Source organism: Eucyclogobius newberryi, unplaced genomic scaffold (assembly GCF_026437365.1).
Source record: "Eucyclogobius newberryi isolate DKJ021-1_F unplaced genomic scaffold, fEucNew1.0.hap1 SCAF_5, whole genome shotgun sequence".
NCBI classification, from domain to species: Eukaryota; Metazoa; Chordata; class Actinopteri; order Gobiiformes; family Gobiidae; genus Eucyclogobius; species Eucyclogobius newberryi.
In genome coordinates this window covers 2293521-2310420 of record NW_027316167.1, presented here as the reverse complement: position 1 = coordinate 2310420, position 16900 = coordinate 2293521, and the positions used below count along the sequence as shown (strand labels likewise).

Genomic DNA, 16900 nt, shown 5'->3' with positions numbered 1-16900 from the left:
GTGCTCCGCCCTCTCTGCTCGCCCCGCCCTCTCTGCTCGCCCCGTGCTCCGCCCTCTCTGCTCACCCCGTGCTCCGCCCTCTCTGCTCACCCCGTGCTCCGCCCTCTCTGCTCGCCCCGTGCTCCGCCCTCTCCCCCATCTTCTCCTCCACCCTTAGATTTGGAGGAAAGATGTAAAAACACAGGTGGAGGACAGACTTAGTACGAGAACGAGCTGCAGAAAATGAATGACTTATAGTTATAAAACATGTTGAGTCTCTTTTACGATGAGGAGAGACAGGGCTGTGCCTGGTCTCTCCTCATGTTTACTCTGGACAGAGGGGTCAGACAGGGCTGTGTCTGGTCTCTCCTCATGTTTACTCTGGACAGAGGGGTCAGACAGGGCTGTGCCTGGTCTCTCCTCATGTTTACTCTGGGCAGAGGAGTTAGACAGGTCTGTGCCTGGTCTCTCCTCATGTTTACTCTGGACAGAGGGGTCAGACAGGGCTGTGCCTGGTCTCTCCTCATGTTTACTCTGGACAGAGGGGTCAGACAGGGCTGTGTCTGGTCTCTCCTCATGTTTACTCTGGACAGAGGGGTCAGACAGGGCTGTGTTTGGTCTCTCCTCATGTTTGCTCTGGACAGAGGGGTCAGACAGGGCTGTGTCTGGTCTCTCCTCATGTTTGTTCCGGACAGAGGGGTCAGACAGGGCTGTGCCTGGTCCCTCCTCATGTTTGTTCCGGACAGAGGGGTCAGACAGGGCTGTGTCTGGTCTCTCCTCATGTTTACTCTGGACAGAGGGGTCAGACAGGGCTGTGTCTGGTCTCTCCTCATGTTTACTCTGGACAGAGGGGTCAGACAGGGCTTTGCCTGGTCTCTCCTCATGTTTACTCTGGACAGAGGGGTCAGACAGGGCTTTGCCTGGTCTCTCCTCATGTTTACTCTGGACAGAGGGGTCAGACAGGGCTTTGCCTGGTCTCTCCTCATGTTTACTTGGAACCATTGGCCCGATTTATGAGACGATCAGAAACAATTCTCTGTAACAATCGATGGAAGAGAAGATAGAATTGTTGCAGATGATGTTCTTTTGTATTTGACCAAACCAGACGTTTTCACACCTAAAGTGAAGCATCTTCTTCATGATTTTTGTCCAATGTCTGGATTCAAATGGAATGTACAAAAGAAACAGACATTTCCTCTGGCTGGTGCCCCCTCTGTCCTCTGTCCTCTGAAAGACATTTAAATGGCAAACGGAATCTTAAATGGTTTTGTACCAAATATCTGAGCTGAGACTCAAGGTCTGGAGTACTTTGAGGAGGTGAAGGGTTTTTACAGATTAGGAGTTATGATATTAGTTTTGGTATTGGGAGAACAGACATCAGGCAAATGGAAAAACATGACATTTGGACTTAATTTGGTAATGAATAAATCGGAGGGATTTTCACTAAATGTTCTTCTTTTCATGTCTCGTTTTGCATATTCTTTTCATTGAAGTGTTTTCTTTCCTCTAGATTCTATGTTCAATAAGCCGTATGTGCTCCTGCAGTTGGCTTGTTCCAGTGTATCATTAACAACAAAAAGTAGACTAAATGCTCAAAAAACAAAAGTGACAAAACAATAAGAATGAGACTAAAATATGAATAAAAGAAACAAAACAAGGCAAAAAAACCCTGCAGCAGAACAAACGTGCATGTCCTGCTCTGACCTGCAGGTGGTGCTGGACGTCGGGTGTGGCACTGGGATTCTCTCCATGTTCGCCGCTAAAGCCGGAGCCAAAAAGGTCATCGCTGTCGACCAATCAGACATCCTCTACCAGGCCATGGACATTGTCAGGTGACTTTAGCTTTTTAACACTGTTCCTCGCAACAAATGCCTCTTGACCTGGTTTAGTCCTGGTTTAGACCTGGTTAAGTCCTGGTTTAGACCTGGTTTAGTCCTGGTTTAGACCTGGTTTAGTCCTGGTTTAGACCTGTTTTAGACCTGGTTTAGTCCTGGTTTAGTCCTGGTTTAGTTCTGGTTTAGTCCTGGTTTAGACCTGGTTTAGACCTGGTTTAGTCCTGGTTTAGACCTGGTTTAGTTCTGGTTTAGTCCTGGTTTAGACCTGGTTTAGACCTGGTTTAGTCCTGGTTTAGACCTGGTTTAGTCCTGGTTTAGTCCTGGTTTAGTCCTGGTTTAGACAGTGGGGGCAAATCAGGGCTGTGACAGTTCTTGTATTGAACCCAACGAGCCGAGACGGTGCAGAGTCCTGGAGGTCACACAGACTTCTCCCACAATGCACCTGTGCATGTCCCACAATGCTTCACTGCACCAGACTCACCTGGATGTTTGTGTCCAAACAGTTTCAAAGATGCAAAGATCTAAATAGTGAAAGTCAAACTGGAGCTTCACTAAACTGCACTCACCCCCCCACACTCACCCCCCACACTCACCCCCCCACACTCACCCCCCACACTCACCCCCCCACACTCACCCCCCCACACTCACCCCCCACACTCACCCCCCCACACTCACCCCCCCACACTCACCCCCCCCACACTCACCCCCCCACACTCACCCCCCACACTCACCCCCCACACTCACCCCCCCACACTCACCCCCCCACACTCACCCCCCCACACTCACCCCCCCCACACTCACCCCCCCACACTCACCCCCCCACACTCACCCCCCACACTCACCCCCCCACACTCACCCCCCCACACTCACCCCCCCCACACTCACCCCCCCACACTCACCCCCCCACACTCACCCCCCCACACTCACCCCCCCACACTCACCCCCCACACTCACCCCCCCACACTCACCCCCCCACACTCACCCCCCCACACTCACCCCCCCCCACACTCACCCCCCCCCACACTCACCCCCCCCCACACTCACCCCCCCACACTCACCCCCCCACACTCACCCCCCCCACACTCACCCCCCCACACTCACCCCCCCCACACTCACCCCCCCACACTCACCCCCCCCACACTCACCCCCCCCACACTCACCCCCCCACACTCACCCCCCCCACACTCACACCCCCACACTCACCCCCCACACTCACCCCCCCACCCCCACACACTCACCCCCCCCACACTCACCCCCCCACACTCACCCCCCCCACACTCACCCCCCCACACTCACCCCCCCCCACACTCACCCCCCCCCACACTCACCCCCCCACACTCACCCCCCCACACTCACCCCCCCACCCCCACACACTCACCCCCCCACACTCACCCCCCACCCCCCCACACTCACCCCCCCCACACTCACCCCCCCTACCCCCCACACTCACCCCCCCTACCCCCCACACTCACCCCCCACACTCACCCCCCCACACGTTTGCCTCTTGTCTTTCCATTCTCTCCTCTGCGTGGCTCCCATTAGAACGAGCCTTATTTTTATTTAGCTGTAGCGACGAAGCAGCGCAGCGGCCTTTTCATTTCTCAGACGACTGCTCCACTGCACCAACCTCACATTCACCACAGGGACTAAACCAGGACTAAACCAGGTCTAAACCAGGTCTAACCCAGGACTAAACCAGGTCTAAACCTGGACTAAACCAGATCTAAACCAGGACTAAACCAGGACTAAACCAGGACTAAACCAGGTCTAAACCAGGTCTAAACCAGGTCTAAACCAGGTCTAAACCAGGACTAAACCAGGACTAAACCAGGACTAAACCAGGACTAAACCAGGTCTAAACCAGGACTGAACCAGGTCTAAACCAGGTCTAAACCAGGTCTAAACCAGGTCTAAACCAGGACTGAACCAGGACTAAACCAGGACTAAACCAGGACTAAACCAGGACTAAACCAGGACTAAACCAGGACTAAACCAGGACTAAACCAGGTCTAAACCAGGACTGAACCAGGTCTAAACCAGGACTGAACCAGGTCTGAACCAGGACTGAACCAGGTCTGAACCAGGACTGAACCAGGTGTAAACCAGGTCTGGTCCTGTCCTCTGTCCCTCTGTCCTCTGTGGAAATATGATTCTTCTGTAATTAAACGTCTTTGTGGCTCGTCCGTCTTGTGTTCGCTCCGAGTCACTAAACTTGAAATGGAAGCTTCACTTTTAATGAGATCTGTCCAAACACGTCTCGTCTGCGGCGCTGAGGAATGGGACGAAGACGCAGATGCTGAGGCACGCCCTGTGGGACGCCCTGTGGGACGCTCTGGGTAGCTCTGTGGGATGCTCTGGGATGCCCTGTGGGACACACTGTGGGACACACTGTGGGACACTCTGTGGGACACTCTGTGGGACACACTGTGGGACACTCTGTGAGACACACTGTGGGACACACTGTGGGACACACTGTGGGACTCTGTGGGACACACTGTGGGACGCTCTGAGACACGCTGTGGGACACGCTGTGGGACACACTGTGGGACGCTCAGTGGGACACGCTGTGGGACGCTCCGTGGGACGCTCAGTGGGACGCTCTGTGGGACACACTGGGACACGCTGTGGGACGCTGTGTGGGACACACTGTGGGACGCTCTGTGAGACACACTGTGGGACGCTCTGTGAGACACACTGTAGGACACACTGTGGGACGCTCTGTGAGACACACTGTGGGACGCTGTGTGGGACGCTGTGTGGGACACACTGTGGGACACACTGTGGGACGCTCTGTGAGACACACTGTGGGACGCTCTGTGAGACACACTGTGGGACGCTCTGTGAGACACACTGTGGGACTGAAAATAAACTGGAGTAAAGCTGTGTTTGTGAGTTCCTCTGAGCTTTAGCCTGTTTGTCCTGCAGGTCCAACGGTCTGGAGGACAAGATCACCCTGATTAAAGGACGGATCGAGGACATCACTCTCCCTGTGGACAAAGTGGACATCATCATCTCTGAGTGGATGGTATTTACATTTGTACTGTATTTAAACACACAGACCGTCTCTGGTCCTGGTCCCTGGTCCCAGTCCTTGTCCTGGCCCTTGTCCCGGTTCCGGTCCCGGTCCTGGCCCCGGTCCTGGTCCTTGTCCTGGTCCCGGCCCTTGTCCCGGTTCTGGTCCTGGTCCCTGTCCCGGTCCCGGTCCTACATATGCATGAACGTGTCAGGTGATGATGTGAATCTGGTGGTGAAGCGTTCGTGGCTCGTCCAATCAGATCCGTGCGTCCAAGGCTTCGCTCTGATACATATTTAAGACGTGTTTTGACCCTGAGACTTCAGCGAGTCCAGACCTGCTCCTCCTGGACATTCATCACAGCAGCACCAGTGACACCAGCAGCAGCACCAGTGACACCAGCAGCAGCACCAGTGACACCAGCAGCAGCTCCAGTGACACCAGCAGCAGCAGCACCTGTGACACCAGCAGCAGCAGCACCAGTGACACCAGCAGCAGCAGCAGCACCAGTGACACCAGCAGCAGCACCTGTGACACCAGCAGCAGCACCAGTGACACCAGCAGCAGCAGCAGCACCAGTGACACCAGCAGCAGCACCTGTGACACCAGCAGCAGCACCTGTGACACCAGCAGCAGCACCAGTGACACCAGCAGCAGCACCTGTGACACCAGCAGCAGCACCAGTGACACCAGCAGCAGCACCAGTGACACCAGCAGCAGCACCAGTGACACCAGCAGCAGCACCTGTGACACCAGCAGCAGCACCTGTGACACCAGCAGCAGCACCTGTGACACCAGCAGCAGCAGCACCAGTGACACCAGCAGCAGCACCAGTGACACCAGCAGCAGCACCAGTGACACCAGCAACAGCAGCACCTGTGACACCAGCAGCAGCACCAGTGACACCAGCAGCAGCACCAGTGACACCAGCAGCAGCAGCACCAGTGACACCAGCAGCAGCAGCACCTGTGACACCAGCAGCAGCAGCACCTGTGACACCAGCAGCAGCACCAGTGACACCAGCAGCAGCAGCAAAAACGAGGTTCAGGCGCGTCTCCTCGAGGAGGTTCAGGTGCGTCTCCTCGAGGTTCAGGCGTGTCCCATGATCCTTTGCGTGTTCAGGGGTTTGTCGTATGTCTGCTCAGAGCTCGTCCTCATTATCTCAGACTTCTCCAGCTCTGACCTCCATCACTCATCCTGTCACAGCGCTGTCAATCAAACACTCACGTTTACTGTAAGAGGAGGAGGAGGAGGAGGAGGAGGAGCATGGATCTCACTGTCCTTCTCGCTGACACTCACTTCAGAGGAGATCTGGACTCAGGTCAGAACATGATCCAAGTGTGTCATTCTGACCCGTTTGGAGCTGATCCAGGAGCAGCTTCAGAGGAAGCTTCACACTGCTGCTGCTGCTGCTGCTGCTCCTGCTGCTGCTGCTGCTGCTGCTGCTGCTCCTGCTGCTGCTCCTGCTGCTGCTCCTGCTCCTGCTGCTGCTCCTGCTCCTGCTCCTGCTCCTGCTCCTGGTCTGGATTTTGGTCACATTAAAGTTGTACAAAACAGAAACTAAATACTTTGTGCCAAACACTTTCCAAATGTAACTAGTGTTTTGTCCTGAAGGTGAAACACAATCTATTTAAGTCATATTCCTCTGCTCCAGCTCCACCTCTTTCTAATGTTCTGTCTCCCCCTCCTCCCCCTCCCCCCTCAGGCCTGTGATGAGCACCAGTGACAGCATTAGCATAGTCCCTCCTCTCCTCCTCACCCCTCCTCTCCTCCTCACCCCTCCTCTCCTCCTCACCCCTCCTCTCCTCCTCACCCCTCCTCCTCCTCTCCTCCTCTCCTCCCCCCCTCCCCCTCCCCCCTCAGGCCTGTGATGAGCACCAGTGACAGCATTAGCATAGTCCCTCCTCTCCTCCTCATCCCTCCTCTCCTCCTCATCCCTCCTCTCCTCCTCACCCCTCCTCTCCTCCTCACCCCTCCTCACCTCCTCACCCCTCCTCCTCCTCTCCTCCTCTCCTCCCTCCCTCCCCCTCCCCCCTCAGGCCTGTGATGAGCACCAGTGACAGCATTAGCATAGTCCCTCCTCTCCTCCTCACCCCTCCTCTCCTCCTCACCCCTCCTCTCCTCCTCACCCCTCCTCTCCTCCTCACCCCTCCTCCTCCTCTCCTCCCTCCCTCCCCCTCCCCCCTCAGGCCTGTGATGAGCACCAGTGACAGCATTAGCATAGTCCCTCCTCTCCTCCTCACCCCTCCTCTCCTCCTCATCCCTCCTCTCCTCCTCACCCCTCCTCTCCTCCTCACCCCTCCTCCTCCTCTCCTCCTCTCCTCCCCCCCTCCCCCTCCCCCCCTCAGGCCTGTGATGAGCACCAGTGACAGCATTAGCATAGTCCCTCCTCTCCTCCTCACCCCTCCTCTCCTCCTCATCCCTCCTCTCCTCCTCACCCCTCCTCTCCTCCTCACCCCTCCTCCTCCTCTCCTCCTCTCCTCCCCCCCTCCCCCTCCCCCCCTCAGGCCTGTGATGAGCACCAGTGACAGCATTAGCATAGTCCCTCCTCTCCTCCTCATCCCTCCTCTCCTCCTCATCCCTCCTCTCCTCCTCACCCCTCCTCTCCTCCTCACCCCTCCTCTCCTCCTCACCCCTCCTCCTCCTCTCCTCCTCTCCTCCCTCCCTCCCCCTCCCCCCTCAGGCCTGTGATGAGCACCAGTGACAGCATTAGCATAGTCCCTCCTCTCCTCCTCACCCCTCCTCTCCTCCTCACCCCTCCTCTCCTCCTCACCCCTCCTCTCCTCCTCACCCCTCCTCCTCCTCTCCTCCCTCCCTCCCCCTCCCCCCTCAGGCCTGTGATGAGCACCAGTGACAGCATTAGCATAGTCCCTCCTCTCCTCCTCACCCCTCCTCTCCTCCTCACCCCTCCTCTCCTCCTCACCCCTCCTCTCCTCCTCACCCCTCCTCCTCTCCTCCTCACCCCTCCTCCTCCTCTCCTCCCTCCCTCCCCCTCCCCCCTCAGGCCTGTGATGAGCACCAGTGACAGCATTAGCATAGTCCCTCCTCTCCTCCTCACCCCTCCTCTCCTCCTCATCCCTCCTCTCCTCCTCACCCCTCCTCTCCTCCTCACCCCTCCTCCTCCTCTCCTCCTCTCCTCCCCCCCTCCCCCTCCCCCCCTCAGGCCTGTGATGAGCACCAGTGACAGCATTAGCATAGTCCCTCCTCTCCTCCTCACCCCTCCTCTCCTCCTCATCCCTCCTCTCCTCCTCACCCCTCCTCTCCTCCTCACCCCTCCTCCTCCTCTCCTCCTCTCCTCCCCCCCTCCCCCTCCCCCCCTCAGGCCTGTGATGAGCACCAGTGACAGCATTAGCATAGTCCCTCCTCTCCTCCTCATCCCTCCTCTCCTCCTCACCCCTCCTCTCCTCCTCACCCCTCCTCTCCTCCTCACCCCTCCTCCTCCTCTCCTCCTCTCCTCCCCCCCTCCCCCTCCCCCCCTCAGGCCTGTGATGAGCACCAGTGACAGCATTAGCATAGTCCCTCCTCTCCTCCTCACCCCTCCTCTCCTCCTCACCCCTCCTCTCCTCCTCACCCCTCCTCCTCTCCTCCTCACCCCTCCTCCTCCTCTCCTCCCTCCCTCCCCCTCCCCCCTCAGGCCTGTGATGAGCACCAGTGACAGCATTAGCATAGTCCCTCCTCTCCTCCTCACCCCTCCTCTCCTCCTCACCCCTCCTCCTCCTCTCCTCCTCTCCTCCCTCCCTCCCCCTCCCCCCCTCAGGCCTGTGATGAGCACCAGTGACAGCATTAGCATAGTCCCTCCTCTCCTCCTCACCCCTCCTCTCCTCCTCACCCCTCCTCTCCTCCTCACCCCTCCTCCTCTCCTCCTCACCCCTCCTCCTCCTCTCCTCCTCTCCTCCCTCCCTCCCCCTCCCCCCTCAGGCCTGTGATGAGCACCAGTGACAGCATTAGCATAGTCCCTCCTCTCCTCCTCACCCCTCCTCTCCTCCTCACCCCTCCTCTCCTCCTCACCCCTCCTCCTCTCCTCCTCACCCCTCCTCCTCCTCTCCTCCTCTCCTCCCTCCCTCCCCCTCCCCCCTCAGGCCTGTGATGAGCACCAGTGACAGCATTAGCATAGTCCCTCCTCTCCTCCTCACCCCTCCTCTCCTCCTCACCCCTCCTCTCCTCCTCACCCCTCCTCCTCTCCTCCTCACCCCTCCTCCTCCTCTCCTCCTCTCCTCCCTCCCTCCCCCTCCCCCCTCAGGCCTGTGATGAGCACCAGTGACAGCATTAGCATAGTCCCATCTCCTCTTGAGTGTAATAGATTTTGTTTCATTACCGTTTACATGAATCCAAATGAGATGCGGCGCAGCCCGAGTCGGCGCCCGGACGCGCTCCAGGTCACTACAAACCGCAGTGCTGCTTTAAGAGCACGCGCCGTGGAAACCAGCTGCCGGCGCCGTGGAATCGCTCAGAATCTGAAGCGAGGCCATTTTGTGCACACTCATCATCTTCACACACGGCATTATGGGAAACGCTTCACGCTCCAGAGTCGTCCTGAAGAAGCACGAGAGCAAAGAGTCCACCACGGCCAAACGTCTTATCGTCCAAACGTCTCATGTTCCAAACGTCTCATCGTCCAAACGTCTCATGTTCCAAACGTCTCATCGTCCAAACGTCTCATGATCCAAACGTCTTATCGTCCAAACGTCTCATGTTCCAAACGTCTCATCGTCCAAACGTCATAACAGACGTATAACAGAACCATGTGTCTAACTGAACCATGTGTCTAACTGAACCATGTGTCTAACAGAACCATGTGTCTAACTGAACCATGTGTCTAACTGAACCATGTGTCTAACAGAACCATGTGTCTATAACAGAACCATGTGTCTATAGCAGAACCATGTGTCTATAGCAGAACCATGTGTCCATAACAGAACCATGCGTCTATAACAGAACCATGTGTCTAACAGAACCATGTGTCTAACAGAACCAGGTGTATAACAGAACCATGTGTCTATAGCAGAACCATGTGTCTAACAGAACCATGTGTCTAACAGAACCAGGTGTATAACAGAACCATGTGTCTATAGCAGAACCATGTGTCTAACAGAACCATGTGTCTATAACAGAACCATGTGTCTAACAGAACCATGTGTCTATAGCAGAACCATGTGTCTATAGCAGAACCATGTGTCTCTAGCAGAACCATGTGTCTCTAGCAGAACCATGTGTCTCTAGCAGAACCATGTGTCTATAACAGAACCATGTGTCTATAACAGAACCATGTGTCTCTAGCAGAACCATGTGTCTCTAGCAGAACCATGTGTCTATAACAGAACCATGTGTCTATAACAGAACCATGTGTCTCTAGCAGAACCATGTGTCTATAGCAGAACCATGTGTCTATAGTAGAACCATGTGTCTAACAGAACCATGTGTCTATAACAGAACCATGTGTCTATAGCAGAACCATGTGTCTATAGCAGAACCATGTGTCTATAACAGAACCATGTGTCTAACAGAACCATGTGTCTAACAGAACCATGTGTCTATAACAGAACCATGTGTCTAACAGAACCATGTGTCTAACAGAACCATGTGTCTATAGCAGAACCATGTGTCTCTAGCAGAACCATGTGTCTCTAGCAGAACCATGTGTCTAACAGAACCATGTGTCCATAGCAGAACCAATTGTCTATAGCAGAACCATGTGTCTATAACAGAACCATGTGTCTATAGCAGAACCATGTGTCTATAACAGAACCATGTGTCTTTAACAGAACCATGTGTCTAACAGAACCATGTGTCTATAACAGAACCATGTGTCTATAGCAGAACCATGTGTCTATAGCAGAACCATGTGTCTATAGCAGAACCATGTGTCTATAGCAGAACCATGTGTCTATAGCAGAACCATGTGTCTAGCAGAACCATGTGTCTATAGCAGAACCATGTGTCTATAGCAGAACCATGTGTCTATAGCAGAACCATGTGTCTATAACAGAACCATGTGTCTATAACAGAACCATGTGTCTAACAGAACCATGTGTCTATAGCAGAACCATGTGTCTATAGCAGAACCATATGTCTATAGCAGAACCATGTGTCTATAGCAGAACCATGTGTCTATAACAGAACCATGTGTCTAACAGAACCATGTGTCTAACAGAACCATGTGTCAATAGCAGAACCATGTGTCTATAGCAGAACCATGTGTCTATAGCAGAACCATGTGTCTATAACAGAACCATGTGTCTAACAGAACCATGTGTCTATAGCAGAACCATGTGTCTCTAGCAGAACCATGTGTCTAACAGAACCATGTGTCTATAGCAGAACCATGTGTCTATAACAGAACCATGTGTCTATAGCAGAACCATGTGTCTATAGCAGAACCATGTGTCTATAACAGAACCATGTGTCTAACAGAACCATGTGTCTATAGCAGAACCATGTGTCTATAGCAGAACCATGTGTCTATAACAGAACCATGTGTCTATAGCAGAACCATGTGTCTATAGCAGAACCATGTGTCTATAGCAGAACCATGTGTCTATAACAGAACCATGTGTCTATAGCAGAACCATGTGTCTATAACAGAACCATGTGTCCATAGCAGAACCATGTGTCTATAGCAGAACCATGTGTCTATAACAGAACCATGTGTCTATAGCAGAACCATGTGTCTATAACAGAACCATGTGTCTTTAACAGAACCATGTGTCTAACAGAACCATGTGTCTATAACAGAACCATGTGTCTATAGCAGAACCATGTGTCTATAGCAGAACCATGTGTCTATAGCAGAACCATGTGTCTATAGCAGAACCATGTGTCTATAGCAGAACCATGTGTCTAGCAGAACCATGTGTCTATAGCAGAACCATGTGTCTATAGCAGAACCATGTGTCTATAGCAGAACCATGTGTCTATAACAGAACCATGTGTCTATAACAGAACCATGTGTCTAACAGAACCATGTGTCTATAGCAGAACCATGTGTCTATAGCAGAACCATATGTCTATAGCAGAACCATGTGTCTATAGCAGAACCATGTGTCTATAACAGAACCATGTGTCTAACAGAACCATGTGTCTAACAGAACCATGTGTCAATAGCAGAACCATGTGTCTATAGCAGAACCATGTGTCTATAGCAGAACCATGTGTCTATAACAGAACCATGTGTCTAACAGAACCATGTGTCTATAGCAGAACCATGTGTCTCTAGCAGAACCATGTGTCTAACAGAACCATGTGTCTATAGCAGAACCATGTGTCTATAACAGAACCATGTGTCTATAGCAGAACCATGTGTCTATAGCAGAACCATGTGTCTATAACAGAACCATGTGTCTAACAGAACCATGTGTCTATAGCAGAACCATGTGTCTATAGCAGAACCATGTGTCTATAACAGAACCATGTGTCTATAGCAGAACCATGTGTCTATAGCAGAACCATGTGTCTATAGCAGAACCATGTGTCTATAACAGAACCATGTGTCTATAGCAGAACCATGTGTCTATAACAGAACCATGTGTCCATAGCAGAACCATGTGTCTATAACAGAACCATGTGTCTATAACAGAACCATGTGTCCATAGCAGAACCATGTGTCTATAACAGAACCATGTGTCTATAGCAGAACCATGTGTCTAACAGAACCACAGGACACTGGGACATGTGTCTAAGGACACGGGACACTGGGACATGTGTCTAAGGACACGGGACACTGGGACATGTGTCTAAGGACACGGGACACTGGGACATGTGTCTAAGGACATTGTCTAATCTGTTCTGATTGTCGTCCTTTGAGGAAACCGCTGTTGTGATTTTGGGCGTTACAAAAATAAATTGAATTGAAAATTGAATGCGCCGCTCGAGGAGCAGATCCAGGACATGTCTTTAAAGAGGTCCAGGACATGTCTTTAAAGAGGTCCAGGACATGTCTTTAAAGAGGTCCAGGACATGTCTTTAAAGAGGTCCAGGACATGTCTTTAAAGAGGTCCAGGACGTGTCTTTAAAGAGGTCCTCCCCCTCCCCCTCTCCTCCCCCTCTCCTCCCCCTCTTCACCTCCTCCTCCTCCTCCTCCTCCTCCCCCTCTTTACCTCCTCCTCCTCACCCCTTCCTGATCTCCTCCTCCCCCTCTTCACTTCCACCTCTCCTCCCCCTCTTCTTCTCCTCCTCTCCCCCTCCTCCTCTCCTCCCCCTCTTCTCCTCTTCTCCCCCTCTCCTCCCCCTCTTCACCTCCTCTCCTCCTCCCCCTCTTCAATTCCTCCTCTCCTCCCCCTCTCCTCCCCCTCTTCACCTCCTCTCTCCTCCTCCTCCCCCCTCCTCTCCTCCCCCTCTTCACCTCCTCCTCGTCCCCCTCTTTACCTCCCCCTCCTCCTCACCCCTTCCTGATCTCCTCCTCCCCCTCTTCACTTCCCCCTCTCCTCCCCCTCTTCTTCTCCTCCTCTCCCCCTCCTCCTCTCCTCCCCCTCCTCCTCTCCCCCTCTCCTCCCCCTCTTCACCTCCTCTCTCCTCCTCCTCTCCCCTTCCTCCTCTCCTCCTCCCCCCTCCTCTCCTCCCCCTCTTCACCTCCTCCTCCTCCCCCTCTTTACCTCCTCCTCCTCCTCACCCCTTCCTGATCTCCTCCTCCCCCTCTTCACTTCCCCCTCTCCTCCCCCTCTTCTTCTCCTCCTCTCCCCCTCCTCCTCTCCTCCCCCTCCTCCTCTCCCCCTCTCCTCCCCCTCTTCACCTCCTCCTCTCCCCCCTCCTCTCCTCTTCACCTCCTCCTCCTCTTCTCTAATGCGTCACTCGCTGAAGGAGGTGTAATTATGCTCTGTTGTTTGGATAATGTGTTTTATGCTAATGCGGCTAATGCAGGTTCAGTTGTCGTTATCTTTTCATTATCGTTTGATGAAGCGGCTCTGGACAGAACAAAACCATGAGCTGTGAGTGAAGTCTTTGTGAAGGAGCAGAGGAGGAGCAGAGGAGACGAGAAGGAGCAGAGGAGGAGACGAGAAGGAGCAGAGGAGGAGACGAGAAGGAGCAGAGGAGGAGACGAGAAGGAGCTGAGGAGGAGACGAGAAGGAGCAGGGGAGGAGCAGAGAAGGAAACGAGGAGGAGCAGAGGAGACGAGAAGGAGCAGAGGAGGAGACAAGCAGGAGACGAGAAGGAGCAGGGGAGGAGACGAGAAGGAGCAGGGGAGGAGACGAGAAGGAGCAGAGGAGGAGACGAGAAGGAGACGAGGAGGAGCAGAGGAGACGAGAAGGAGCAGAGGAGGAGACGAGGAGGAGACGAGGAGGAGACTAGAAGGAGCAGAGGAGACGAGAATGAGCAGAGAAGGAGACGAGAAGGAGCAGGGGAGGAGATGAGGAGGAGACGAGGAGGAGCAGGGGAGGAGACGAGGAGACGAGAAGGAGCAGAGGAGGAGACGAGAAGGAGCAGAGGAGGAGACGAGAAGGAGCAGAGGAGGAGACGAGGAGACGAGAAGGAGCAGGGGAGGAACAGAGGAGACGAGAAGGAGCTGAGGAGGAGACTAGAAGGAGCTGAGGAGGAGCACAGAAGGAGACGAGGAGGAGCCGAGGAGGGGCAGAGACGAAGAGGAGCAGAGGAGAAGCAGAGGAGGAGACGAGAAGCAGCAGGGGAGGAGACGAGGTGGAGCAGAGGAGCTGAGGAGGAGACGAGAAGGAGATGAGAAGGAGCAGGGGAGGAGACGAGAAGGAGCAGGGGAGGAGACGAGAAGGAGCAGAGGAGGAGACGAGAAGGAGCAGAGGAGGAGACGAGAAGGAGACGAGGAGGAGCAGGGGAGGAGCAGAGGAGATGAGAAGGAGCAGAGGAGGAGCAGAGGAGACGAGAAGGAGCAGAGGAGAAGACTAGAAGGAGCTGAGGAGGAGCAGAGAAAGAGACGAGGAGGAGACGAGAAGGAGCAGGGGAGGAGACGAGAAGGAGCAGAGACGAAGAGGAGCAGAGGAGAAGCAGAGGAGGAGACGAGGTGGAGCAGAGGAGCTGAGGAGGAGACGAGAAGGAGCAGGGGAGGAGACGAGAAGGAGCAGAAGAGGAGACGAGAAGGAGACGAGGAGGAGCAGAGGAGACGAGAAGGAGCAGAGGAGGAGACTAGAAGGAGCAGGGGAGAAGCAGAGGAGGAGACGAGAAGGAGCAGGGGAGGAGACGAGAAGGAGCAGGGGAGGAGACGAGAAGGAGCAGGGGAGGAGACGAGGTGGAGAAGGGACGAAGAGGAGCAGAGGAGAAGCAGAGGAGGAGACGAGAAGGAGCAGGGGAGGAGACGAGAAGGAGCAGGGGAGGAGACGAGAAGGAGCAGAGGAGGAGACGAGAAGGAGACGAGGAGGAGCAGGGGAGGAGCAGAGGAGACGAGAAGGAGCAGAGGAGGAGACGAGAAGGAGATGAGAAGGAGCAGGGGAAGGAGCAGAGGAGACGAGAAGGAGCAGAGGAGGAGACTAGAAGGAGCTGAGGAGGAGCAGAGAAGGAGATGAGGAGGAAACGAGAAGGAGCAGAGGAGGAGACGAGAAGGAGCAGTGGAGGAGACGAGGTGGAGCAGAGGAGACGAGAAGGAGCAGAGGAGGAGACGAGAAGGAGACGAGAAGGAGCAGGGGAGGAGCAGAGGACACGTGAGGGGGCAAAGGAGGAGACTAGAAGGAGCAGGGGAGGAGACGAGAAGGAGCAGAGACAAAGAGGAGCAGAGGAGAAGCAGAGGAGGAGACGAGAAGGAGCAGGGGAGGAGACGAGAAGGAGCAGAGACGAAGAGGAGCAGAGGAGAAGCAGAGGAGGAGACGAGAATGGGAGGAGACGAGGTGGAGCAGAGGAGCTGAGGAGAAGACGAGAAGGAGACGAGAAGGAGACGAGAAGGAGCAGAGGAGGAGACGAGAAGGAGCAGGTGAGACGAATTGGAGCAGAGGAGCTGAGGAGGAGCTGAGAAGGAGACGAGAAGGAGACGAGAAGGAGACGAGAAGGAGACGAGCAGGAGCAGAGGAGACGAGAAGGAGCAGAGGAGGAGACGAGAAGGAGCAGGGGAGGAGCAGAGGACACGAGAAGGAGCAGAGGAGGAGACTAGAAGGAGCAGGGGAGGAGATGAGAAGGAGCAGAGGAGCTGAGGAGGAGACGAGAAGGAGACGAGGAGGAGCAGAGGAGACGAGAAGGAGCAGAGGAGGAGACGAGAAGGAGACGAGAAGGAGCAGGGGAGGAGCAGAGGACACGAGAAGGAGCAGAGGAGGAGACGAGAAGGAGCAGGGGAGGAGACGAGGTGGAGAAGGGACGAAGAGGAGCAGAGGAGAAGCAGAGGAGGAGACGAGAAGGAGCAGGGGAGGAGACGAGAAGGAGCAGGGGAGGAGACGAGAAGGAGCAGGGGAGGAGACGAGGTGGAGAAGGGACGAAGAGGAGCAGAGGAGAAGCAGAGGAGGAGACGAGAAGGAGCAGGGGAGGAGACGAGAAGGAGCAGGGGAGGAGACGAGAAGGAGCAGAGGAGCTGAGGAGGAGACGAGAAGGAGATGAGAAGGAGCAGGGGAGGAGACGAGAAGGAGCAGGGGAGGAGACGAGAAGGAGCAGAGGAGGAGACGAGAAGGAGCAGAGGAGGAGACGAGAAGGAGACGAGGAGGAGCAGGGGAGGAGCAGAGGAGATGAGAAGGAGCAGAGGAGGAGCAGAGGAGACGAGAAGGAGCAGAGGAGAAGACTAGAAGGAGCTGAGGAGGAGCAGAGAAAGAGACGAGGAGGAGACGAGAAGGAGCAGGGGAGGAGACGAGAAGGAGCAGAGACGAAGAGGAGCAGAGGAGAAGCAGAGGAGGAGACGAGGTGGAGCAGAGGAGCTGAGGAGGAGACGAGAAGGAGCAGGGGAGGAGACGAGAAGGAGCAGAAGAGGAGACGAGAAGGAGACGAGGAGGAGCAGGGGAGGAGCAGAGGAGACGAGAAGGAGCAGAGGAGGAGACTAGAAGGAGCAGGGGAGAAGCAGGGGAGGAGACGAGAAGGAGCAGGGGAGGAGACGAGAAGGAGCAGGGGAGGAGACGAGGTGGAGAAGGGACGAAGAGGAGCAGAGGAGAAGCAGAGGAGGAGACGAGAAGGAGCAGGGGAGGAGACGAGAAGGAGCAGGGGA

The 16900-nt window shown here is 54.9% G+C and overlaps 1 protein-coding gene across 1 annotated transcript in view; it reads left to right on the top strand.

Annotated features, from left to right (window-relative positions):
• Positions 1–1668: 1668 nt before the first annotated feature.
• The window catches only part of prmt3 (protein arginine methyltransferase 3), a 52998-nt gene continuing 37766 nt past the window's right edge, over positions 1669–16900 (top strand). The window contains exons 1-2 of the mRNA XM_072465599.1: positions 1669–1811; positions 4740–4839. Coding sequence (XP_072321700.1) covers positions 1669–1811; positions 4740–4839 — 243 coding nt within the window. The remainder of the gene's footprint in view (positions 1812–4739; positions 4840–16900) is intronic.